The sequence below is a fragment of the Molossus molossus genome, unplaced genomic scaffold (assembly GCF_014108415.1).
Source record: "Molossus molossus isolate mMolMol1 unplaced genomic scaffold, mMolMol1.p scaffold_m16_p_6, whole genome shotgun sequence".
NCBI lineage: Eukaryota > Metazoa > Chordata > Mammalia > Chiroptera > Molossidae > Molossus > Molossus molossus.
Genome location: NW_023425399.1, coordinates 14,931,879 through 14,958,567, shown reverse-complemented (window position 1 = coordinate 14,958,567; position 26,689 = coordinate 14,931,879). Strand labels below are relative to the sequence as shown.

General features: G+C 41.4%; 1 protein-coding gene and 1 pseudogene across 2 annotated transcripts in view; one reads left to right on the top strand and one right to left on the bottom strand.

Moving 5' to 3' along the window:
- The window catches only part of CHD6 (chromodomain helicase DNA binding protein 6), a 146,208-nt gene that overhangs the window by 81,068 nt on the left and 38,451 nt on the right, over nt 1–26,689 (bottom strand). For both annotated transcript variants that reach the window (XM_036246023.1, XM_036246022.1), the window contains exons 5-15: nt 20,348–20,410; nt 19,248–19,306; nt 18,509–18,626; nt 13,700–13,786; nt 13,366–13,500; nt 11,958–12,079; nt 9,998–10,241; nt 8,628–8,804; nt 7,619–7,762; nt 3,528–3,783; nt 2,599–2,809 (exon numbers count right to left, since the gene is read on the bottom strand). In XM_036246023.1, coding sequence (XP_036101916.1) covers nt 2,599–2,809; nt 3,528–3,783; nt 7,619–7,762; nt 8,628–8,804; nt 9,998–10,241; nt 11,958–12,079; nt 13,366–13,500; nt 13,700–13,786; nt 18,509–18,626; nt 19,248–19,306; nt 20,348–20,410 — 1,616 coding nt within the window. The remainder of the gene's footprint in view (nt 1–2,598; nt 2,810–3,527; nt 3,784–7,618; nt 7,763–8,627; nt 8,805–9,997; nt 10,242–11,957; nt 12,080–13,365; nt 13,501–13,699; nt 13,787–18,508; nt 18,627–19,247; nt 19,307–20,347; nt 20,411–26,689) is intronic.
- LOC118619338 lies at nt 21,841–22,467 on the top strand (annotated as a pseudogene).

Below are 26,689 nucleotides of genomic sequence, written 5' to 3'. Positions count from 1 at the left end.
GTAAACAAACAATTCTTATAAACAAAAGCAACAGAAAACAGAGTAAGAACATAAATAAACAATTCATAAAATAGAAATATAAACAGATAATATATATGAATAATATTCTCTCATTAATTATCAGTAATGCAAACTAGGGACCATAATTTAAATATATTTCTACAGGCGCTTTGAAAATATGTACCAAATGCTTGCTTTAAAAAATGTACCTCAGAATTTATCCTAAGGAAATACCTGGAAACATTCACAATGAATGTAAAGGGATATTCAGAGTTCCTTAAATACGGAAAAATTGGAAACAACCTACAGGACAGAATATCATACAGATCACCAAAACTGTGTGGTAGGAAGATAACTAAAGAAAAAACTTCATAATATAGTAACTAAAAATGTGAGTTACAAAGTAGAATGTAGAACCCAGCCAGTATGGCTCAGTGGTTGAGCATCCACCCATGCACCAAGAGGTCACTGGTTCGATTCCCAGTCAGGGTACATGCCCAGGTTGTGGGCCAAATCCCCAGTAGGGGGCATGCAGGAGGCAGCTAATTGATGTTCTCTCTCATCGATGTTTCTCTCTCTCTCTCTCCCTTCCTCTCTAAAAAAATTAATGAAGAAAAAAAAATTTGCCCTGGCCAGTTTGGCTCAGCGGTTAGAGCCTCGGGTTTGGTTACTGCTAAGGGCATGTAACTTGGTTGCAGTTTGTCCCTGACCCTGGTTGGTCGTGCGGGTGGCAGCCACTCGATGTGTCCCTTTCACGTCGATGTTTCTCTCTCTCTCTCTCTCTCTCTCTCTCTCCCTCTCCCACCTACTCTATCTGAACAAAAAATGGAAAAATGTCCTCGAGTGAGGATAAAAAAAAAAAAGAAGAAAAGTAGAATGTAGAATATTTAAACAAATAAACATCAAAACTAAGTATGTATATGCACAAAGAAAAAAAGATTAAGAAGATAAACACCCAAGTCTGAATGGAGACTTTGGGCAGGTGGTGGTATTATATGTGCCCACATTTTCAAAAGAAAGTAAAATACTTAAGTAATATGAAAATAAAATAAACAATAAATGATAAATAAAAATAGCATAAAGGGAGCAAAATAAAGACACTTTCTTAGCAAAAGTGTGTTAATTATACTATTACTCATTTTGGGGGGTTCTTAAAAAAAAACTTGTAGCCCAGGCCAGTTTGCTCAGTGGTTAGAGAGTCAGCCCTAACCACAGGACCAATGAGTTGCGGGTTCAATTCCAGGGAAGGGCAAGTACCTCGGTTGCAGCTCATCCCCGGCCCTGGTCGGGTCGTGTGGGAGGCAACCAGTCAATGTGGCTCTATCACATCGAAGTTTCTCTCTGTCTCCCCCACCCCACACTCTATCTAATGATAAATAGAAAAATATCCTCGGTGAGGAATAAAAAAATTTTAAAAACCCTGCAAACTAGGAATTGTTTTGTATATATTTTGAAGAGTAAGGTACCATATTTATGAGAAGCAAGTGTTTTGGCAATGGGTTTCTCATCTAAGAGAAATTATAAAATATGAAACTACTTTACTAGTTTTGATTTATTCATTACATCTTCCCTAAAGGGAAAAAAAATAATATAAGTCTTAAGAATTCTTTACCTAAAAAACCTAAGGCTCAGAGAAATTCTTTTACTGTCTAATCCAATTTCAAGGAATTATTTATGTAACAGTAAATGTCAGCATATCCCCTAGCTAAATTTGTCATTTAATACTCTTTCCAGATATTACATGTTATAAGAGCAAACAGAATCTTCAAGGACAAGAATATTTAAGACAACTGAGATTTGCTATGATCTTATTTTAAGAAAAAACAAAAATTTCCTTTAAACTTAACAATGCCTAACTAATAGTTTCTGTGATCTTGAAGAGTCTTTTAGCGTTAAGAGTTTTTAAAAACCCATTTGTCATGTTTAGATCACTGATGTATCCCAACGGCTGGAAAAAAAGGTACAATGCATAACGTAACAAATGCAGTACTCACACAGAATGCAAATAACACCACAGACTTTTCACCTTCATAAGTAATGGACTTAGGTTCAAGAAATCATAGGAGCATGAACAAGAAAATAAATTGGGATGCCACAGCTAGTGTATCTATCATAAGACCTTACAGGGTTTGCTGGAAAAGGACATAAATTATCCCCAAATTACTTTCCTGTGAGTTCTCAGATCATGCTCTTTTGGTAACCTGACACAGTAATGCTTTCCAGGATGTATTTTTTCTCATCATTATTAAGCAAAACAAAAAAAGTAAATGCATTATTTTCTTAACCTTCACTAAAGTGCTGTTTGAATTGTTTCTTCCAACGAAGGAGAATACAAACAAACATGTTTATATTTGCATTTTTAAGCAAAGCAAGGGCTCTACATTATATTATGGGCTACGAAATTCACTCTAGATTTAAACTTGAGTATACTTGGTCAAAGATTCACTAAAATTTGAAGTTAAATCTTATAAGAGTTTCCTTTCTCCTTTTTTGAATGCTTTGTTGTTGTAAAAGCACAAGTTTTGAAAGAATCAGCTTTTGAAAGGTATCAGGAAAAGCGCCCGCAGCCTGAGACAAAAGCTTTGACATAAGTCTCACCTTCTCTGGATGAGATAATCTTCCAGGATATCGAGACAGCGCACCATCTGGGAGAAGATGAGTACTTTGTGGCCGCCTGCAATCAGCTTAGGGAGCAGTTTGTCAATCAGCACCAGCTTCCCTGCCGCCTGAATCATGGCCTGCAGCTGAAAGTCAGGGGCATCAGAGCTGTGGGTTTTCCGGAAATCTTCCAGAATTTTCTCCTCTGCCCCTGAAAAAAGATGGCACAAAACTACTGCTTGAACAACTACAAGGGTAAAAGCTGCTCTCTGCGTTACAGATCCCAAGGGAAATAAAGTGAGCCCCTCAGTCCCAGCCAGTCCAGTGAGGCCGCCCTGCTCTGTGCCCGCAGCAGAGGCTTCTGCGGTGGCAGCAGGTACAGGAATTCAGGTGCTTTGCTCTCCGGAAGTCTCATAGGCAAGACAGGACTTGAGATACCAAGCTGACTTATGCAGGTCAAGGAACCTTCAAAGAAAGTTGACCAAAAAACCCCATATTTTTTAAGGTCACAAAACTTAGCTATAAGCAAATCCAAGCCACATATGGATTTGAAATTTTATCAAAAAGCTTTACTGTTAAAAAAAAATGGTTCCAACATGTTCTCTTATTAGTACAGGCAACTGTTCATTTATCTACAGAGTTTTAACCTCACTGCATCATAACCATTTACTCAATGGAGTAACACATGCCCTTGTTTCAACGTGGAAAATGTAGACTAAACCTAAAGTAGGTAACGGACAGCAGACAGGTTCAAAACGTGGCTCTGTGCACCCACTAGTTAGACTGCTTAGGTAGATCCACCAACCCCTTTGAACCTCAGTTTAGTACTCTGTAAAAAGGTGAGAATACACCATCCTAGCATCTAACGGAATTCAACACCTAAGGCTGCTGGTTATCATTAGCCTGTGGCGGAGGCTTCCCCCACTCACCGTTGATTAGGTAGGGATGGTTGCAGCACTTTCTCAGCTCCATCATGGTGTTGATGAGATTGGGCATGTTGTGCTGATTTGCCCCCTTGGTCAGGAAGGAAAAGTTCTTCTCTAGGATGGCACGGTAGTACTTTTTCTGGATATTGGTCAGCTCTACTTCAATGATTGTCTCTTGTTTGGGAGCGAGGTTCTTTTCCACATCATCTTTCAGCCGTCGAAGCATCATCGGTTTTAGGATAGACTGCAGTTTCTTCACCTGTCCAGGTAAATCCTGATTTAATAATTACTGGGGGTATGCCAACCTTCACTACAATCTCTTGAGCACAGTACTGTGGAAGTAGACTAAATGAAAGATCATGACTGATCCCTGAACATGAGGCTGAAAGAAACAAAGGGGTCTAGTTTTCATTCACTAGTATTTACTATGTGGTACCCTTTCAAGATGTAAAGAGGGTAGGAAAGAGTACCTAATTCTCTAGCACGGAGGAAAACTTCTCTTCCTCTAAGATGCACATGTGTGCAACAATGAACTGAGGAATACTTACACTGTACTAAGAGGTACAAGTGACACATAAAAGGAAGTCTTAGCTGCTGCAAGAACAAAGTAAGTAGAGGCAAACTTGGAGGGATGAAATGGATTAAGATGGTCAAAAGTACAAACTTCCAGTTACAAAATAAATGAATCCTGAGAATGTACAGTATGGTGACCACAGTTAATAATACTGTATTGCATATTTGAAAGCTGCTGAGACTAGATCTTAAATGGTCTCATCACTAGGAAAAGTATTTTTCACTATGTGCGGTGATGGTTGTTAACTGACTTATTGTGGTGATCATTTCTTTTTGTTGTTGTTCATCCTCACCTGAGGATATTTTTCCATTGATTTTTTTTAGATAGAGTGGAAGGGAGGAAGAGAGAAAGAAATATCGATGTGAGAGATACACATCAATTGGTTGCCTCCTGCACAACCCTGACCAGGCTGGGGATCGGACCTACAACCCGGGTAGGTGCCCTTGACCTGGAATTGAACCCACGACACTTTGGTCTGAGGCTCTAACTGCTGAGCCAAACTGGCCAGAGCCATTCTTAATTTATACATACATACATTGAATCATGATGATACACATCTGAAATTAGTATGTCAAGTCAGTCTCAAGTAAAAAAATGTAGAGGCGCCCTGGCTGGTTTGGCTCAGCGGTTAGAGCATCGGCCTGTGGTCCAGAGAGACACGGGTTCGGTTTCCGCTAAGGGCACGTACCTCGGTCGTGGTTTGTCCCCGGCCCTGGTTGGTCATGTGGGTGGCAGCCACTTGATGTGTCCCTTTCATGTCGATGTTTCTCTCTCTCTCTCTCCCCCCCAACTCTATCTGAATAAAAAATGGAAAAATGTCCTCGGGTGAGGATAAAAAAAAATGTAGAGGCAATCTGGAAGCAGAGTCTTTATACATCTTGTAAACAGCAGCAGCAAACGTGTCTGAGGGCAGCAGTGCACAGAAAGCTAGTGCTGTGAGGTGACAGCTACCATTCCCCCTGCAGGCTGTCCCGTCGGAGCGTGAGCCCGACAGTCTTCCCTGTTCTGACAGCCCAGGCCTGGACGGCACATCTCCACTCGCCTGGCCGCACTGGCCAGGAGACTGCTCCCTCTCCCAAGAAGGCAACAGACAGAGAAGGGATTAAAGTCAGGGCACCTGAGTTAACTCTGAGCTAAAACATGATTCCAATAAGAGTAATCTTGGTGGAAAAATAAAATAAGGGAAAATGGAAATGCAAAAGATCAAGTCTGAAGACATAAGGGCTGTACAAAAGTTTCTAAAAGGGGTAGATTCTGCATGAGTAAGTTGAGCGCCGTGCCAACGCTTCCTCGAGAAAGAGAGGATTTAGAAGAGTTACTTAGTGGAACAGGTCTTACACAAGGGTGAAATGCTTCACTTTGGAAGCAGATGCTTTCTAGAACTTATACTTACTGTGATTTAAAATACAGACATTTGATGTCCCTTTTTTGTTTTTCTCCTAACTAACCCCAATCTTAAATCTAACCCATTTATGAGACTTTCATTTTACCTACCATAGTACTTAGGAATCTGATCCGCCAAATGGATAAGAAATTACTACATAAGAACTCAGAGAGAAAAGACACAGCTAGGTAATCGTTAAGGACAGGCACAAGTGCCAATCTACCACATGCTGGGTTCAGCTTCTGCCCCTCACTTGATCCGTACCTTAAATCATTTAGAGGAGACTAGGTGACTGTGCTGGTCAATACAACAAACACAACTCTGGAGAAGATATGGGCCTTTCCCCAAAGAGAAAAAATGCATACCACAAAAGAAGTGGTAAGGGACAACAGGATGCATTTCTAATGGTCCCAAAATGGAGAGGGCTGGAGCTGACTTTTGAAGATCATCAGATACTGCACATGTACAGAAGTGGAATTCAGTTTGATTATTCATTGCTCTCAAAGTCTGACTTGCCACAGATGTAGAAACAAACAGACTGAATCACGGCGTGTACCCTTGACATCTGTTAGTGAAATTCCCTAGCTTTCTCAGTCCCCAAAGTCTCTGCCCCAACCCACTCTCACACCATCACTAGATTCATTTAGCAGAACTAATGCTGTCACTCCTGCAGTCAAAGGCTTGCATTGCTTCTCTAATACCCACCGAATTCTTCAACCTGTCTTTCCAGATCTTCCCACGTTAGAACCCTAAACCCCTCTGCCCTCATACTCCATACTCATCCATCCTGTTTCCAGCTCACTCAGATGATTCCCTACTCCTAAATTCCACCAAGTAAAAAATGAATTCCCACTTTTCTCCTATGTAGTCACCACATCTTCTCTCCACCTACTGAAAAGTCACGTACTCTTCCAAGTCCACTTTCAAACTGTAATCTCTCCATGAAGTCTTTCCTGATTCCTGAACAGATGTGACCTTCTCTCCTATAAAGTCCCCGATTCTATTATCTGTCCCTCTTGTGGCATTTAAACTTGTCTGGCTTATTTCTATAATTTCTAGTAGAGATTTCTACCCCAGTAGACAGCTATTTATTAATGCCAGTTGTTCTGAATCAGCTTTGAGTCCAATAAGCCAGACTCAGGACTAGATCTTTGAAAACGGAGGAAATGTAGTTGGTATGGACAAAGCTGGACTTAGCAACTACTCTAGTATGTGATTTTCTTCTTGAGTGTTTTGTTGTACTAAAAAAATAAGGCTGGGAATATGTTGCAGATTGTGTAGGGGGAAGGAGGAAGGAAGAAGGAAGAGGGAAGCAGAAGAAAGCACCGTGATCCTGAAACCAGAGCTATGAGCAAAATCACTGAACTGACAGGTGGAATCAGTGAAGGCTAGAGGCCTGGTATGCTAACATAAGATATTTTAGATGCTGATTCGTTTATTCTTTGAAGTGATAAGAACTGCTAAGAGCCCTGGCCGGTTTGGCTCGGCGTTACGAGTGTTGGCCTGCGGACCAGAGATGCCCAGGTTCGGTTTTCGCTGGGGGCATGTACCTCGGATGCAGTTTGTCCCCGGCCCTGGTTGGGGTCATGTGGGTGGCAACCACTCGATGTGTCTCTCTCGCATTGATGTTTCTCTCACTCTCTTCCTCCTTCTCTCCCTCCCACTCTATATCTCAAGATAAAATGCAAAAAATGTCCTTGGGTGAGGATAAAAAAACCAAAAAACTGCTAATAAGCAGCTTACCCGCCTCAACATAAAAAAAAAAATACAGCCCTGGCCGGTTTGGCTCAGCGGTTGGAGCGTCGGCCTGCGGTACAGAGAGACCCGGGTTCGGTTCCGCTAAGGGCATGTACCTCGGTTGCAGTTTGTCCCCGGCCCTAGTTGGTCGTGTGGGTGGCAGCCACTCGATGTGTCCCTTCACATCGATGTTTCTCTCTCTCTCTCTCTTCCTCTCTCTCCCTCCCGCTTTATCTGAACAAAAAATGGAAAAAATGTCCTCGGGTGAGGATAAAAAAAAATACATTAAATAAAGGATGTCAGAACCTGTTAACTCCTGTCCCCACAGTGGCTTCTTCTTCCCTTGATGGTGAAGGTAATCATCACATGGCCCGCTGAGTCCTTCAGGCCCCGATTTACCTGTTCCTCTGTTTTCAGATCTCCGAACTCCTCCAAGAAAGCAGTCTCCGAAGGAAATTGTGATGGCTCCAGAAAATTGAGCAAACTGAAGAGCTCCTCCACAGAGTTCTGCAAGGGCGTCCCAGTGAGCAGCACTTTGTGTTCCTGCACAAGTGAATACTACATGGTGAACAGTGTCTGAGCTCCCCGAACAATATGCTTTGGCGGGGAAATGAAGCCAGGGCACTCATTCTTTGCTCAATTTGGGGTAATTCTATTTTGCTTTAATGAAAAGATAGGGTGCCAACATTTCATAGGAGTATAGTCAATACACAGATCAACTTTCCTTTCATATTACTAATTCCAGCAGCATTTTCATGTTAATTAAAGCAACCAATCATCCAATCAATCAATATTACTGAGTGCCTTCCCACCACATACTGGGCACTGTGCCAAGACAATAATGTTTTTTGTTTTTGTTTTTTGATATTTTGTTCAGATAGAGTGGGAGAGAGAGAGAGAAAAACATCGACGTGAAAGGGACACATCGAGTGGTTGCCACCCTCACGACCCAACCAGGGCGGGCCGGGGACAAACTGCAACCGAGGTACGTGCCCTTAGTGGGAACCAAACCCGGGTCTCTCTGGACCACAGGCCGATGCTCTAACCACTGAGCCAAACCGGCCAGGGCAAGACAATAATGTTAAAAAGCCATCATCTTTGATATCGGATCATTCAGGGACCCAGAAACAAACCAGAACACCTTACATTTCCAGGTCACAATATTCATGGGATTTAAGACTCCCTTGGGTCCCTTGGGGGAATCAATCTGTGGCAAAGGTCAAACTGTTAACCTAGTTTGTAACTAAAAAATATTTGATTCCTACACTATCATAGCTATAAAGGGCAAAAAGAAAATCTAGAGTAACAGACTATGCACAAGTAAGCTACATGCAGAATGGCTAAAGAATGCTTCCTCCATAGTGAAGAGAAGCCGCCTGTATTTATGTAAAGAGCTTGCAACTCTCACCAGGGCCATGAGCTTTAAACCCTCCAGAAGTTTGCAGTTCCTATTCTTCAACCTGTGGGCTTCATCGATGATCACACAGCTCCAGTGAATCTTCTTCAGCTCTGGACAGTCTGCCAGGATCATCTCAAATGTTGTGATGACAACATGGAACTTGAAGACTCCTGAAAGGGGGTTTCCCTGAGGATGATACAACAGCAGGCAAAGCTTTATGCCATGGCTACAGAATTCAGCTAATGGGCTAGACTAGAGGACACAGCATAAAAAATGCCAGGACCTGGGTTAGAAGCCAATAAGCATTGCTCTTCCTCATTTGAGGAGAGAAATAATAATGAACCAGCTAGTTAGACAAGGGACAGACCTCATTACATGGATGACACAGAAGTGAGAGAGCATGTGCCGTCACAAAGGCGGGACAGATGAGCAGTACAGAAGGCACAGCAAGGAAGCCTTTTATTTATTAATTGCCAGGATAAGGAAAGCAGATGGGTGTTGATTCACACCTTCCCAGTTCCGAGCCTGCCTAAACCATGCATAGCTTGAAATCCCAGAAAAACTTTCTTTGCTACTTTTCCAATACAATTAATTTCAACTTGTAACAAGTCCTAGCACAGATTCAAAGTAAAGATCTTGATTCCCCTGGGCCGAGAGCTAGCAGGCAGGCACACCTCTGTCGGAGTGCTGCTGCCATCACAGTTAAAGACCAGAGCCGCATCACGTTAGAGCACACCGTAAATTTCTTCCAGGTGTCTCCTGCTGTCTATGAAGCTCCTGGCAGGTTTTCCTCTGATTAGATTAATGTAATTTTTACCTTAATCAATCATAAAATCCAGTGCCCGGGACAAGAATACAAGCATACTCGGCAAATTGCTTAAACTTAACAAAATCTTAAAAAAAAAAAAAAAAAAAAAAAATCGACTGGGCTTTTAATGATTTGAATCCTGTTTTCTCTTTATCCTTCCCTGTCGGATCTACAACCCCCTCGCCAAACTCCCTGGCTAGGAACACATTCTCTATACATTAAGTCTTATGCTCACTTTCTTCACTGAGCACATGACACTTCAGATAAAACTTTTGCATGTAAAAGTAACTTCATAAGCCAACTAAGAACCCAAGCTTTCAGAGCCCTAAAAAGAGGCTCTGGTATTGTCTCAGACAGTGGAAAGCATGCTCTATAATCCTGTGTTTTATCATAAATTAAACTATCAGGGAGGAGCAAGAAGTTAGCCTCAAAAAACATGTCTGAGTCTACAAAGTCAGCCAACAGCGACCCCAGGTGCAAGGAAGGCACTGCCGCTCCAGAAGACAGGCAACGGGAATGTTCTCTACCATGACATCAGGTGTCACCGGGCTGCGGGCTGCGTACGGCTCACCTGTGCATCTCTGTACACCATCTCATACTGCTGGATCATCTGCCGGCTGATCTGGCTGCCGTGGTACACAATGGCATTCATCTCCGTCCACGTCCGGAACTCCCGCTCCCAGTTCGTGATGGTGGACAGAGGGGCGATGATGAGGAAAGGGCCATGGACGCCCCTCAGGAATATTTCTGAGAGGAATGTGATGGACTGGATGGTCTTCCCTAGGCCCATCTCATCAGCCAAAATACAGTTTTTTCTGCAGAGAATAAGAAATACAGGTAATTCATCATCAATGTAGGAAAGAAGTTCAGGTTGGTTATAACTAAAAAGATACTTCAGCCCTGGCCAGTTTGGCTCACCAGTTGTTAGAACGTCAGCCCATGGACCAATGAGTTGCAGGTTCCATTCTGGTCAAGGGCCCGTATCTCAGATGCAGTTTGTCACTGGCCCTGGTTGGGTCGTGCAGGATGTGTGAGAAACACTTGATGTGGTGTTCCTCACTCTCTCTCTCTCTCCCCCCCCACCCCCCTCCCTCCCTCCCACTCTGTCTGACGATAAACAGAAAAATATCCTTGGGTGAGGAATATAAATAAACAAATACATACACACATACATACAAGGTACTTCAGAAGCATTCCTTGACCTGTAAGGTCATCATCAGTGAAGGCCTTATTGGCATTTTCCAGAGATGCAACTGAGGCAAGTATTAACTATTATTAGTCATACACTGTCTACTTCCAAAATGGAATTATTGCAACTTGGAAGAAAATACATGAAATGGATCACTTAAATATAAACTAAAAATACTGCCCTGGTCGGTTTGGCTCAGCGTTAGAGCGTCAGCCTACGATCCAGAGAGACCTGGGTTCGGTTCCCGCTAAGGGCACGTACCTCAGTTGCAGTTTGTCCCTGGCCCCAGTTGGGGTCGTGTGGGTGGCAACCAGTCGATGTCTCTTTCTCTTTCTCTCTCTCTCTCTCCCTTCCACTCTATCTGAAGATAAATGCAAAAATGTCCTCGGGTGAGGATAAAAAAATAAAAAAATAAAAATACCAAAAATTAAAAAAATAATGGAGAACAAATATATGCCTCAAATTGAAGCCAGTTTCTGTACCTAACAAACTTCATGGAAGCCAACACAAAAAAGTTACATGATTCTCATTGTCTATCACTTGTGTTATCAAAGGACAAACTTAATCCACATAATAAATTCCTAATCAGAATAAAAATGGTGCAGGGTCACAGACTGCACAGAGCCATGACACTTGAGCAGGTATGGCCCCCATCCGGTCTCACCCGTCACTGTACAGGTGGCAACCTCAGACCTGAAGGCCACGTTCCAAGCTGTGCTGTGAATAATGGCAGAGACTATGCCAGAGCACACCTCTCCAGAGTCCTCTCTTGGTGTGTTTTCCATTACAACATGCTGTCTTTAAAATCAATACCAGGGGACATTCTAGAATGTTAAAGAAAATCTCAACCCATCTTTCTCAAATTTCATCTGCCTCATCAAATTCTGATAGAAACTAAAGCATAAAGAGTCCAAATTGAGTGTTACAGTACACGTCCTGAACATCTGAGACTCACAAACAAGAAAGGGATTTGGGGCTAGAGTCCAGATCTAGTCCCCTTTAAAGCCAATTTTTGCCAAAGACTTAGAGACAGAAAACACATTTAAGGGATCTTCTGAGCACAACATAGGTACAGTCTAACCTTTTGGCTAAAACGGCAAAGAAAAGAGAGTACAGAGTGATGTGTGAAGACCATTCCTTTCGGTTGGAGTATACCTGACATCATAATAAAGCCCTGGTATGATGGATGCGCAAAGCCTGCCAGCCTAAATGATGGCTGCGTGGCACTCCCTCGGCCTCTGCTGCTGCTGGTCTCAGTGGGCAGAGGCAGCACTCCACCTCCAGGTTCAACCATGTGGCAACAAAGTCATCCGTGAAGACAGGAAGAGCGCTGGATCCTCACCTGTTATACCAGTTAAATAGAAGCCAGTTCATTCCCTCCAGCTGGTACTCCCGGAGCTGGTTATTGTTCTTATACTCGCGAGACTTCTCGAGTTTCTGCCAGGATTCCGAAGCAGGTCGCTCCTAGTGGGGAAAAGCAGAAAGCACAACACATAGAGAATAATGTTTTAGAAGCATAACATGAACAGGGAGATGGACTAATAATGGGGAAGGTGGTGCATCAAAACACTACCCTACAGCTGGTTTCAAACTGCAGTGACTATTTTCTGACTAATGTGCAGGCCCTACATTTTCTAGGTTTCATTGGATTAAACTAAGAATACTTCTCTAATATCTGCAAGTAATTAATTAAGAAGAGAAAATGACCCACCTAAAATCTTATAAGTGTTACATTGTTTTACTTAGATTCTTAGATCCCACTTACATTTTGTTTTTTTAATTCCTCACCTGAGGATACTTTTCTATTTATCATTAGATAGAATGGAAGGGAGGGAGAGAGAGACAGAGACAAACATCAGTGTGATAGAGCCACATCGACTGGTTGCCTCCCCATGACCTGACCAGGGCCGGGGATGAACCGCAACCAAGGTACGTGCCCTTGACCAGAATGGAACCTGAGACTCATTGGTCTGCAGTCCGACGTTCTAACCACTGAGCAAAACTGGCCAGGGTACTCCCTTCCATTTACATTTCAATTTCCCTGCAAGCCAACATTAGTCAGGTTTTCTGGTTTCTATAGACAGAATTTCTTTTTTTTTTTTTTTATCCTCACCTAAGGACAATTTTCTTTGCATTTATCTTCAGATAGAGCAGGGAGAGAGGGGGTAAGAGAGAGAAATATCGATGTGAGAGGGACACATCGAATGGTCGCCACCCACACGACCCGGGGACAAACTACAACTGAGGTACATGCCCCTAGCAGGAACCAAACCCGGGACTCTCTGGTCGCAGGCTGATGCTCTAACTGCTCAGCCAAACCATCCAGGGATAGACAGAATTTCTTTTAATTTCTTTGTGCCTGTGGTACCAGCTCAGGAACATATAGTGGGTCAAATATTTTGATTAGTTTCTAGAGTCAGGATATCAGGCAAAAAGCCTTTATAGTAAAAATTGCAAAGTCTTTAAAATTCAGTGGTTCTCCACCTTCCTGATGCTGCAATCCTTTAATACAGTTCCTCATGTTGTGGTGACCCTCAACCATAAAATTATTTCCGTTGCTATTTCATAACTGTAATATTGATTGTGTTATGTCTTAGGCGACCCCCGTGACAGGGTTGTTCAACTCCCCAAGGGGTCGCGACCCACAGGTTGAGAATCGCTGCCTTAAATTCTCCATAAACACAACAGCAGTCGTATGACTTTATCTTTCCATGTGAAACACCGAATGCTACATGTAACTGATAGATTACCATATGCTTAATTTCAGGGAGAACTTGAAGAGACTCGAATTCTTTAACTTTAGCAGGATCCACGTCTTCCTCCAGCTCCCACGTGCTCTCTTCGTAAGGCAGTGAGCACCACTTCACCAGGTAATGGGTCACTTCCTGGTGGGACAGGAGAGGAACTTACGTTCTGTCTACTGGCTTAAAGGAGCCGATCATACTCTGGCCGACCCATGGAAACCCACCCTACAATACCACACATGAATGCCATTAAAACAAAGACCACATGTTAACAAAACAAGCAAAATATGAGGTAAGAAAAGAAAACACTTTAGGAGAGTCAACGTAGTGAAACACGCACCTCTCCCGTTTCTGCATCCTTGGTGTGGGCCACTTCCAAGATGCGGTCAACTTCTACATAGTCGGGGTTGAACAGGTCTTCATCAGGCTAATGCAAACAGGGGAGAGGAGGTTAAAAGTGTCCCCCTACTCTGGGCCCTATCAGGAAACACGTGAGAATAAAATCACCCCACAGGCCCTCTTCACCATCCCTAAATCCTGCTCTCCATGACTAAATTGAAAGAAATCAATCACGCCTCACGGGCTGTACTATGGCCTGGGGAAGACTTCCCTGCTGGTCACCGCAGTACTGTGTAAAATTCAGCACAAAGAGGACACCCTTTTATTACCACTCCCTGTTCCAAAGATCACCCTTGGAAACTCACAATTTTGGTTTCTTTTTCTTCTTAATTCCAACAACAGTAATAGCTAACACTGGAAGGAGGCATGAGGGGAGCTTCTGGGGTAGAGATATGTTCTATTTCCTGATCTAGGTGGTGGTTACACAGGTGTTTATTTTGTAAAAATTCACTGATCTGTACCCTTAGGATCTGTTTATCTTTATGTACATTATGCTTCAAAAAAAAAAGGATACTTACAAAACAATAAACAGCACTTAGAAATATTTAATGTGTATCTAGAGTTATGCTAAATGCTTTCACTTAAGTCTCAAAACTACTTTATGGAGTAGGTGCTATAATTACTTTCCAGATGAGAAAACGGACTCAGAAAGGTTAAGTAACAGGACCAAGGGACACAGAGCCGTGCGAACTGGAATGTTTACCCAGGTCTTTCTTACCCAGAAGCCCTCCTGGACTGCCGGAATGTTCTTATTGCCCCTCAAGCCGAAAAGCACGTTTCGCACTACCTAGTTTCATCTTCTAATCAACGCTGGAATACTTTTTATAGCATTCCTGGCAAACCCACCCTCAGACTCAGTCCCATGTTCAGGAATATACTGCACTCTGAGACCCCACCCACTGCCAAGACAGTTTTACCTCTGTCTGCTCAGCAGCAGCAGCAGCAGCAGCATGATCTTTATCGTTATTACTATTAAATTACAGCCTAGTTTCCAACCTGTAACTGTGGCTCACTGGTGTGAAGTGCTTCCTCTACAGCAGCGGTGACCAGGTTGACTCTACCTCTGTGTTGGCTCTTCAACCACCCGCTCCCTTATCTGGGTTAAATAACCCCAGGTGTCCAACTGTCCCTTCAGGTGCTTTCATGTTTCCAGACCCCTTAACGATGCAGAGCTAACACTTGTGGAAGAGTGACTGTGGGTCAGGGATGGTGCTAAGCACTTCTATAAACACGGTGTCACTTAATCCTCCCAGGGATTCTGTGAGGTTGATAATATGAGGAATTCTAGTTTAACACAGATGAGGCTACTGAGTCTAAAGGAGGTTATGCAAGTGGCCCAAGGCTGTCTGTGTTGTGGGGTGGGGGGTGGTGGTCGGGGAATAGTTTGGCTCCAGAGCCCAGGCTCCCAGCACTTGCTCTCAATCACTCAGGGGTGCCTGGATCCCTTTACCACCATCACAGTCCTTCTGCAGCTGCCCTCAGGTTTTGCAGAGCCCATCACTAAATGCTGTGCACAAAAATAAACATTACACTTAGGAATGAAAACAGCAAGGCGCTGCAGGACTGTTCTATTGGTGCAGGGTAGGACTAATGTTACTTTTTAAGCAGCCACACCCTCCTCTTGGCTCACAGCACACACTAGTAATTAAACTGGCAACATCTTTTATCCCCGGAACTACTATCATGTCATTTTCCCCCTTCAAGTTGTAAAGATCTTTAAATACAAATGTATCACATTACACTTTACTTCCATTAAATTTCATTCATCCTGGCCTGTCCAGGTAAACCTGAACTTTGATTTTGTCCTTTATTCTCCCAGCGCTGGGTCTGGTTTTCAGAAAGAATTAGGGTTTCAGTTCGAAGGCCTCCACCCCTATGGAGAATGGGAACTCAGTCTCCCAAGCCTTCACGAGGCTACCCTCTGCCCTGGCTACCTCCTGAAGCCTCTGGAAAGAACAGATCTGGAGATGTGCTATTCAAAACTACGTTATTATTTATTTTATAAGAATATAATTTATCCAAGTTATTAATAAAAATGTTAAATAGGTCAACACCAAGGACAGTGTTACAGGAACTGCTCCCCACAATTACACCTTCATTTCATGACATCCTCCAACTTTCTCAAAATCCTGTCCTGTCCACAAGAGTATGTATGAATTGCTGTTAAAGGTATTTCTGTAAATCCTAACACAGTTTCCTCTCTCTGTTCCCGACCAAGGAAAACTCACTTGAGAATAAATCAGAAAATAGACACATGGGGCGTTGTAGGCTATATTAAATGGCTTGGACTTTATTAAAGAAAATGGGAAATGCTGAGGTTCTGGAGCAGGGTAATGAACAACGTAGGTTAAATCCTCACTTTCCTGGGAACAGCCAAATAATTACTCCGCACTGACCCTGTGCCTAATACCAGGGATAGAAAAATGAGGAAGGCCCTGGCCAGTTTGGCTCAGCGGTTAGAGTGTCGGCCTGTGGTCCAGAGAGACCCGGGTTCGGTTCCCGCTAAGGGCACGTATTTCGGTTGCAGTTTGTCCCCGGCCCTGGTTGGTTGTGCGGGTGGCAGCCACTCAGTGTGTCCCTTCACGTCGATGTTTCTCTCTCTCTCTCCCTTCCTCTCTCTCCCTCCCACTCTATCTGTACAAAAAAAAAAAAAAAAAGAAAAATGAGGAAGGCACAGACATGTTGTAAACAAGTTACTACACTGCAAATACTTGCTGTATTTGGGGGGGGGGTTGCAAGAATGGAGGGAGAGTATCCAATGGGGCTTCAAGATGGTGTTCTAATTCTAGTCGTCACCTTCCTTTTCCCAATTTTCTATCAGAGGAACCATGCCATGAAAGACAGTCTGCACAGGCATTAGAACAATTATGGGGAGGGCTAGGCCAATGTTAAGGCTAAAGAGGAAGAACCCCACATTGGGACAAGAAGAATGCTTACTGACATTATCCTAAAATAATTTTTTATAACCTCAGAAAAAGGAGTCCAACATGAATAATGAATTGGTACATGCATTAAGTTACTATAATTTGATAGCATCTGAGTGAGCACTTAAGGTCCAGTACTTATGACTACATTTTCAGAATAATTTTTATTGCTTCTCTTCTTCAAAAGTAAACTAAATAAAATTGAAAAATTATATGTTAATAAGAAAATAAAAATTACCACAACCCCAACAACCAAAGAAGAGAGTTTCTATGTCATTAACAATTGTTCTCCAATATCATTTTTACTAGCTGCACAGTATTCCAATCTGTGCATGTATCATAATTTAACAAGTATTGATTATCTAACACTTTTTCAATTTTTCACCAATATAAAACAACTATTTATCATTGCTAAATCTTTACACAAAGATGTAATATTTTCCCTAAAATAAAGGACAGAAGTAGAATTGCTGGGACAGAGGACATGTACGTTTTGAGACATTTGATGTCTACTGTCTATTGCTCTTCTGACAGGTCATACGACATAATGCTCCTACCCAGTGATGTATGAGTATCTCTTCCCTATACCTCAGCAGCAATGGATAACACTTAACTTTAAAACCTTTAAATACTTGATAAGGAAAAACTAGAAAATTCTTATTTTAATTTATATTTCTTGAACTATTAGTGAAATTGTCTACATTTTTATATAATTAATTTATCCATTTTTTCTATCTGTGGTTATACACACACACACACACACACACACACACACACACATCCCCCTCCCCTCCAAATCTTCCTCTGCATGTATCCTTTTTTAAAAAAAAAATTTTTTTTTTTATTGATTTGAGAGAGAGAGAAAGTGCGAGGGAGAGGGAGAGAGAAACAGTGAGAGAGAACATCGACTGGCCGCCTTCTGCATGCCCCCCACTGGGGATGTGGCCCACAACCCGGGATGTGCCCTGACCAGAAATCAAACCAGCGATTTCTTGGTGCTTATGTCGACATTCAACCACTGAGCCACACTGGCTGGACTATATTTTCTTAATTATAAGAGCATTTCTTATTCAACTATTGGTCATTTGCGTATGTGTGTGTATAATGTGTGTGTATATATAAAAATATAAATAGGAAGGTTCTCACACTAGATAAAAATGTATACCATGTATGTATGTATATGTGCATGTATATCGTTAGAAAATATGTATATATATATATATAATGCATACACATATTTTCTAATTATTGTGTATGTATGTATGTGTATATGTACAAAATCAGGAAATATATATATATACATATACATACACACACATACAATTTAAGCTTTGTTTATGGTATTTTCTCATGTCTAGATACTGTAGATTTGTTTAAAATCCAAATCCACCAATCCTTCCTCTTACTATAGGCACCATACATAGAAATTCCCAAGTTTATATAAATTTATTCATTTTTTAACATTTTGGCTTTGTTTTTATTTTTTACATTCAAACTTTGGGTCTTTTGGAATTGTTTTGGGGGTGGGGGTGGGAGATGAAAGGACTGTGTGCACACTCCTCTTGTCCTACCTGTTTCCCAGTATTCTGACCAAGAAGCGTGCTCTTATGGACTGTCCGTTTGTAAGATTTGCTCTTCATACCCTGGTGGGTAATTTGTTTTCTTTGGCTAAAATCTGGACTTGTTTTGCTATAAATCAGTGCACACTTAGCAATTTGACTTGAGCAACAAATCTGCACAGAACTTCAATGTAAAGAAACTTACACCCAGTATTTGATTCTACAAGAAAAAGCATTGGTCAAATTAGTTAGTAAAGACTGCTTCACCTCAGTAAAAATGTGCTTCATCTGGGCTTGTTTATTCCTAAATCGCTTGATCTTCTGTGCGATGCGAGGATCCTTTTCAAGCTCTTCCATCGTGGCCCATTTACAGTGTAAGTAGGAACTATCCAAAGACATAAATTGAGACAAGCATGTAACTAGCAAGTTACTAAGCTTTAAAGTGTTTCAATAAACAGGGTAACCATCTAACACAGAATCAACAGCAGTGGTTTGTTGTGAAACTGCTAGAGATTGGCCTAGAAGGGCTTTGCCCTTAAGGGCAAAAACAGAAGAAACAATGCAGCAGTTCTGAGCAACGGCTTCTACAGAAACTGGCTCAGAGCAGAGGGAGGGTAGATGCAGGCAGGCTATCATTACTGGGCTGCAGCAGAGAAATAAAAAATGCAAGGGGGGTGGAGTACAGGCTATCAGCACAGTGGTCCTCCACCCTGGGTGCAAATGAAAATCACACAGTTTTAAAAAACACACCAATTCTTGGGACCTACTCCCAGGGTCTGAGTCAACAGGTCTTGAGTAGAGCAAGGGCTTCGGCAATTTTAAAACACTTGATATGATTCTACGTGCAGCCAAAGCTGAGCACTACCACCTAAGGTGAACTTAAGACAACTAACTGTGGGTCATGCCTTAGGGGCCATTCTTGGAAAATACAGAAGATGATGTGACAGGGAAAGAAAGTTTTATTCATATAAAACTCAAAAACAAATAACATATTAAACAGACATACAAGTTTCTATACTTAACGTAGAAGAGCTCCAAGTCAAATGGGGGTTCTCCCGGGTGAACCTGTAACCAAGAGCAAGCAGTCGATCAGCCCAGACCCCTCTGCAGATCACCTTTACATGCCAAAAGAAAATACGTAAATCGACACCCCTGCCTGGTTTTAGTACAGACTTCTTGAGGATATTTTTGTTTTTCCAGGTCTTTTTCTGATAGCCCTTTGAGTAGGTTTATCAAGGCTGAGACACAGCCACTCTAAGGTAAAAAAAGAAAAAATGATCTTCTGGTGGGACAGCCCCAGCAGGAGCAGAGCCTGGTGCAGAAGAAGGGGCATGTGTTATCTCTGGAGCCCCCAGGACCGTCACTCCAAACACCAGTGGTGTTCACTCGCAAAGTAAGGAATGTTACTTTCATAAACATTTGAGGTGTTTATGCTCTCACTGGCACCAAAACTCTTTTGCTCAGAGACTTTCTCTAGAGGATCCCTTCAACGGCCCTGGGACACCTAAAGAAAAAATCCCCTGGTGTCTTCACTAGGGCTCTTTACCATCTCTTCTTCTTGGTCCTCTGATGACTTTCAATAGGCTACAGAAACTAAGGGATAAAGATCTTTTGCTAGGCCCTGGCCAGTTTTGCTCAGCGGTTAGAGCATCCGCCTGCAGACTAAAGAGTCCCGGATTCGATTCTGGCCAAGGGCACGTACCTCAGTTGCGGTTCGTCCCTGTCCCTGGTTGGGGTCGTGTGAGTGGCAGCCAATCGATGTGTCTCTTTCACATCAATGTTTCTCTCTCTCTCTTCCCCTTCCACTTTGTCTAAAGATAAATGTAAAAATATCCTTGGGTAAGGATTAAATAAAAAAAAAAAAGATCTTTTGCTAAGGATCACAATGGAGAAAAAATACATTTGGGGCATTGTCAAATATTTAAAATTTTTATGTCCTAAAATCTTCCATAGGGGTAAAAGTAAGTGTTGATTAGCCAGACAATGTTCATGCTTAGCTCACTCTCTAGCCAGAAATGACCATTCCAGGTTCTCTAGGCCAGTGTCTCTTCACAGAGGTTAGAATCTGTGCTAGTGATATAAAAGCCAAGAACATCAGTCACCGACCTCCTGGACAGTCTTAGATGCCAGGATCTTCTCAATGATGTTGGCGTCATCTTCTGGAGGTTCCTGGAGATGGGGGTTAAAAGAAAGAGAATCACTGGCACCACAGAATGCACAAAATCATTCTGTTAAGAAATACTACAACAGGTGCTACTGCATCCAAAGTTCACCTTTGAATCCCGAGGCCTCCCTCCTCTCAGACCAGAGTGAACAGAAGACAGAAAGCCTTCTAACCTCTGGGCACAACCCCATTACCTGCCACCGCAAACACACACACACTGAGAAGTTATTCTGCTTTTCAGACTCTTAATTTCGCATCTGCCTTTAGCATCACTAAAACTGGTCGGAGGACTTCCCTCCTCTGCCAAAACTGCCTCCATATGCCTTTCAGAAAGTTGTAACATTAAAAGAGTGAGGGCTTTAGAATCAGAAGGTCCCAATTCTACTACCTACCAGCTATTGACTTTGGGCAAGTCAATTAATACCTTATGGTTTCCAAATCTATTAATATAGGAGCTAAAAATGCCTCTCACTGGGGCACTGGGAGGATAAAATGGCACTTGAAAACATTTCTGAAGAGTAAGCACTATGAAATAGAAGGTGTAACTACTCCCTCCTAAATTGTACCATCTTTCCCATCTGTGCCTGGAAATGGCGGTTTCACCAATCATCCTTTGACTACAAATCCCAACCGAAACAAATGAATTCCTTCCTTTCCTACCCAAGCTACACATCAACATTTCTAGGCTCCTAATCTCCATGAAATCTCTTACTACAGAGTATGTGAGTTTTAAAAATGACAAACTTAAAAACAGGATGCAGTGAGTCAGAACAATTGCATTTAACATTCTTTCCAGGACTTAAGTAATTTTATTATTTTTTTTATCCTCACCCGAGGACATTTTTCCATTTCTTGTTCAGATAGAGTGGGAGGGGGAGAGAGAGAGAGAGAAATATTGATGTGAAAGGAACACATCGAGTGGCTGCCACCCGCATGACCAACCAGGGCCAGGGACAAACTGCAACCGAGGTACGTGCCCTTAGCAGAAACCGAACCCGGGTCTCTCTGAACCGCAGGCCGACGCTCTAACCGCTAAGCCAAACTGGCCAGGGCTACTTAAGTAATTTTATTTCAGTGGTTTCCTATGCACTATATGACTGTTCCAGATCTAGTATTTATCATAATTTGAGACTCAGAACTGTGTATAAAAAGAATGCTCATCACAAAACCCTAGCTCTCAAAATAATTATTTGGGTGCCTGACCAGGTCTTCCCAAAAGGATGGTTTATTCTGCACATCGCTGTTTTCAGTCTACTCTTTGTAGGGCTCAAGTGTCACAAAGGAATACCACTACAAAAAACTTACATTTTCTCGGACCTTAAATCAAGCTTTTTCCAGAAAATTGTTTAAAAAAAGAAGAAGAAGAAGAAGAAGTGAGTGGCGGGGCTGGCTGAGGATAATTGTGCTGAGAAGCTCTCTGCAGAGCGACCTGAAGATGAATACCAGAGGACCTGGATCTCAGCTAAAGGACAGCATTCCAGATGCTGAGCTATCCGCAAGTGGACCTTTTGAAAATCATGATCTTCTTCGAAAAGGTTTTTCTTTTGTGAAAAATGAACTATTGCCCAGTCACCCTACTGAATTATTAGCTCAACCAAGATAAAATGAATTTGCTCCACTAAAATTGCAAATGGAATTCAAGGCAGTGCAACAGGTTTAGCGTCTTCCATTTCTTCCAAGCTCTAACCTTTCACTGGATATTTTGAGGGGTAGTGATGAGACTTGGATTTGAAGATATTCTTTTTTTTAAATTTTTTTATCCTCACCCAAGGACACCTTTCCTTTTTTTGTTCAGATAGAGTGGGAGGGAGAGAGAGAGAGAAACATTGACGTGAAAGGGACACATCGAGTGGTTGCCACCCGCACGACCCAACCAGGGCCGGGGACAAACTGCAACTGAGGTATGTGCCCTTAGCGGGAACTGAACCCGGGTCTCTCTGGACCGCAGGCCGACGCTCTAACCGCTTAGCCAAACCAGCCAGGGCAGATTTGAAGATATTCTTAATGACCCACCACAAAGTGGCCACATTTGATTGTGGAACATAAACTTGGTTTACTGTAATGCAGTGTGCTGATCACAGAAATGGAGGAGCGACATCTTGTTTATAGTTATCTTTTTACTATCATTTTATGTTTACAACATTAAAAGTACTGACACATGCGCATTGTTGCCTAAATATTATCTATCATCATTTGAAATTATTTGGGTCTTTGGTTATGACGATGTGACAACTGAAAGTGCTAGAGATGATTTTAAAAGTCCTGGTTTATATTAAAACAATAGCCTTTTATGTCTTTAAAAAAATTGTTGCTAATGAATACTGTAAAACTGAAAACAGGTTCCAGTTCAACCCATTTTCTAGGTATTCCATAAACTGAAGTTTGAATAACCATCATCAGTATTTGACTGTAGTCTTCACTGTAGTCTTTCAGAGTAAACATGTGTAATTGAGTTCAGTGGTAACACTTCAGATTAAGCACAAAATCAGATATTTATATTTACCTTGTTTCAATATAGTTCATTAGTACTTATAAGAATACTGTCTGCTTTATGGAAGCTACTTTAGAATTATAGCTATTATTTGATTCTTTCAGGTTGAAAAGTGTAAGTTCATTGGTTATGATTTCAGTCTTGCTTTTAAAGTGAGAAATTAAAGCAACCAGCAGGTGTCAGTTAAAGTACACTGCGTAGATTTATATGTCACAAGATGCTTCAATTAAAAACAGATTAGAACATTCATGTATACACACATACTATGTTACCACGAACAAGTTACATTAAAATTTATTTAAAAATAAATCTTCACTACGGTGAAAAAAAAAAAAGAGGGCAGATGGTAGAAAAAAAGTATGGAAATCAGCAGGCGTTGACAGATGCTCCCAAAGGTTACAAATATTTATTACGGTCCCCTAGACACATGGCATTGTTCTAGGTGCCATGCGGAAGTTAGTCCAAAATGACAAGTCTTTTCCCATAGCTCAACAAGAAGACAAGTGAACTGTGCCTACCATACAACAGGAGGAACCTTTTGTTTTTCTGTTTAAGTATTTGTTCTGCTTGATGCTTAAGCACAAGTTACAAAAGGAGGCGGTAGTTCATTGCTTAATGCTTGTCTCCTCCCATTCAATATAAACCTTTTGAGGGCAGAGATCCGTATGTGTTTTATTCACTGATGTAGCTATCTCACTGGGGCACTGCACCTAGAAGCGCACAGCTAGAACGCCAGGCCTCTAGCTACATCAGTTGGAAGAGAGTCGCAAACAAATATTTGAATTGTTGAAGAGAAAGAGAGAAAGAGAAGGAAATACATAAGAAAATAAAGCATCAAATTCACCAGGGCCACAGACTGGAGATAGTTATTATTCTTAATCTGCATCACTTAATTATAAAGTCTCCCCCTTCTCCATACACTGGGACCTATCCTATATTATCAGGATGCTAACAGCAAAGGGTCAAAGCTAGGTGTACTTTCTTTCTTTTTTTTAATATTTTTTATTGATTTTTTTTTTTTCTAGAGCGAGAGAGAAAAAGGGAAAGATAGAGAAACATCAATCAGCTGCCTCCTGCATGCCCTTACCAGAGATCAAGTCCACAACCTGGGCATGTGCCCTGACCAGGAATCAAACTGGCAACCTTTTGGTACACCAGATGACACTCAACCAACTGAGCCACACTGGCCAGGGCTAGGTATACTTTCCTGAGCAGTAAAGATCACTACCTTGACCTTGCAGCCAACAAACAGCTCTCTATGGAAGTTTGGCACTGAGCAAAGGAATAGGTGCTAGGTTAAGAGAAACTACATCAGTGAACAACTTCCTTCCTAACTTCCTACTTCCTTCCTAATTTTCTTCCATATCACTTACTGAGTCTCTCTTAAGTTTATACACTGGTCTTACAGAAATAAATGAGCTATAGCCTTTATCATCAAGGAAGGACCAGACATGGTAACATAATGCTTTAAAAGTTACTCCGGTATGGCATATAGCATGCAGAAACCTCAAGTGTTCAATTAATGGATTTTTAGATACACACTTGCATCAATACCATCCAGATCAAGTTATATAACATTTCTAACATTCTGGAAGACCCCGTGCCCTCATGGGAAGTAACTACTATTCAGACTCCTACCACTATTAATTAGTTTTGTCTATTATTTAACTTCATGCAAACTGAATTGTATAGTTTGTGGATCATTCTTCTGTACTACTGTGTAGTATTTTGTTGCATAAATACACTGCCACTCATTTACCCATTCTACTGTTGAGGGATATTTGAGTTGCTTCCAATATTCATGTATGTCTTCTGTTGGACAAGTACACTCATTTATCTTGGATACTTATATAGAAGTGGAATCGCTAGACTATGAGTTTAGTTATATGTCTGGTTTTAACAAATACTGTAAAAATTTTTTCCAAAGTGACTGTAACAATTTTTATACCCACTAGCAATGTATGGGCGGTTCAGCTGACTTAATACTGTCAGTCTTCAAAATTTTAGCCATTCCAGTGGATGTATAGTATTGTCTTTTTGATGCACATTTCCCTGACAACTGGGAATGCTGAAAATCTTTTCATATGGTTATCGGCCATGTGGATATCCTCTTTGTGAAGCTCCTATTCAGGTCATCTGCTTATTTTTAAAACTGTCCTTTGTTTTGATTTGCAAGAGTTATTTATCTATTGCTAAATAAGAGTTCTCTGTCAGATATATAGATTATAAACATTTTCTACCAATCTATGGACCTTTTCAATCTATAAATGTATCTTTAAAAAATTTTTTTTCTTTATTGATTTTAGAGAGAGGAAGGGAGAAGGAAAGATAGATAGAAACATTGATGAGAGAGAACATCGACTGGCTACCTCCTGCATGCCCCTACTGAGGATTTGGCCCACAACCTGGGCATGTGCCCTGACCGGGAATCAAACTGATAACCTTTTGGTTCATTGGTCGACACTCAACCACTGAGCCGCATTGGCCGGGCTATAAATGTATCTTTTGATGAACAGAAGTTCCATATAATGCATTTTACCAACCTTTTCTCTTATGTACTTTTGTATCCTATTTAAGGAATATTTGCTGCCACCACCATCATTCATTAAGCCACATATGTAATTTAAAACTTTCTTGTAGCCTCATTTAAAAAGTAAAAATAAACAGATAAAATTGATTTTATTTTAGTTCAGTTTTTTATGTTTTTATTGATGTTTTAGGGAGAGAGAGATAGAAACATTGATGGGCTGCCTCCTGCACGCCCCCAACCAGGGATCGAGCCCATAACCCGGGCATGTGCCCTGACCAGAAATCGAACTGGGGCCTCTCAGTCCACGGGACGACGCTCAATCCACTGAGCCACACCAGCCGGGCTGAAATTGATTTTAATAATATAGTTTATTTAAACCAATATATTCAAAATATTATCACTTCAATATGTAATCAGTATTGCTCTGGTCAGTGTGGCTTAGTGATTAGAGCATTGGCCCAAGTACCTAAGGGTTGCGGGATTGATTCCCGATTGAGGGCACAAAACCGGGTTGCAGGTTCGATCCCCAGCCCCAGTCAGGGTGTGTGGAGAAGGCAACCAATTGATTGTGTCTCTCTCACAGAGATGTGTCTCTCTCTCCCCCCTCCTTCCTTTCCCCTCTCTCTAAAACAAAACAAAACAAGGAAAACTATTTTCAAGTGAGGATTTTTTAAAAAAGTAATCAGCACTGAATTATTAATAAATATTTTTTTGACACTAAGTCTTTAAAATCTAGTGTATACTTACACTTACAGCACATCTCAATTTAACCTGGCCATTTCAAGTGTTTAATAGACTCATGTGGCTGGTAGCAGCTCTAGGGCAGCAGAGATCTATTTTGTTCCACTGGTCTATTTGTTCTATGACAACACAACCCTGACTTCATTATTAAAGCTTGATTACAAAGTGTGGATTACAGTAAGTGTCCCAACTTAGTTCTTTTTCAAGACTGCCTTGGATATTCTAGGTCTTGTGCATTTTCAGTATCAATTTCCACCCAAATACACCCTGATTAGATTTTGAATGAAAATGAATTATATTGTTCTATTTATTTATGTCTTTAATTTCCTTCAGCAATGTTTTTCATATAGAGAGCTTGTATCTACTACATTGATGTTATTATAAATGACATTTTACAATTTTCCTTTCCTGATTTCATGTTGCTAGTTTATAAAAATAGATTTTTTTGGTATATTGTCTTGTATCCAACAATTTAGCTAAATCCACATTTATTAATTCTAATGGTTTGTCAATTCTATTGAA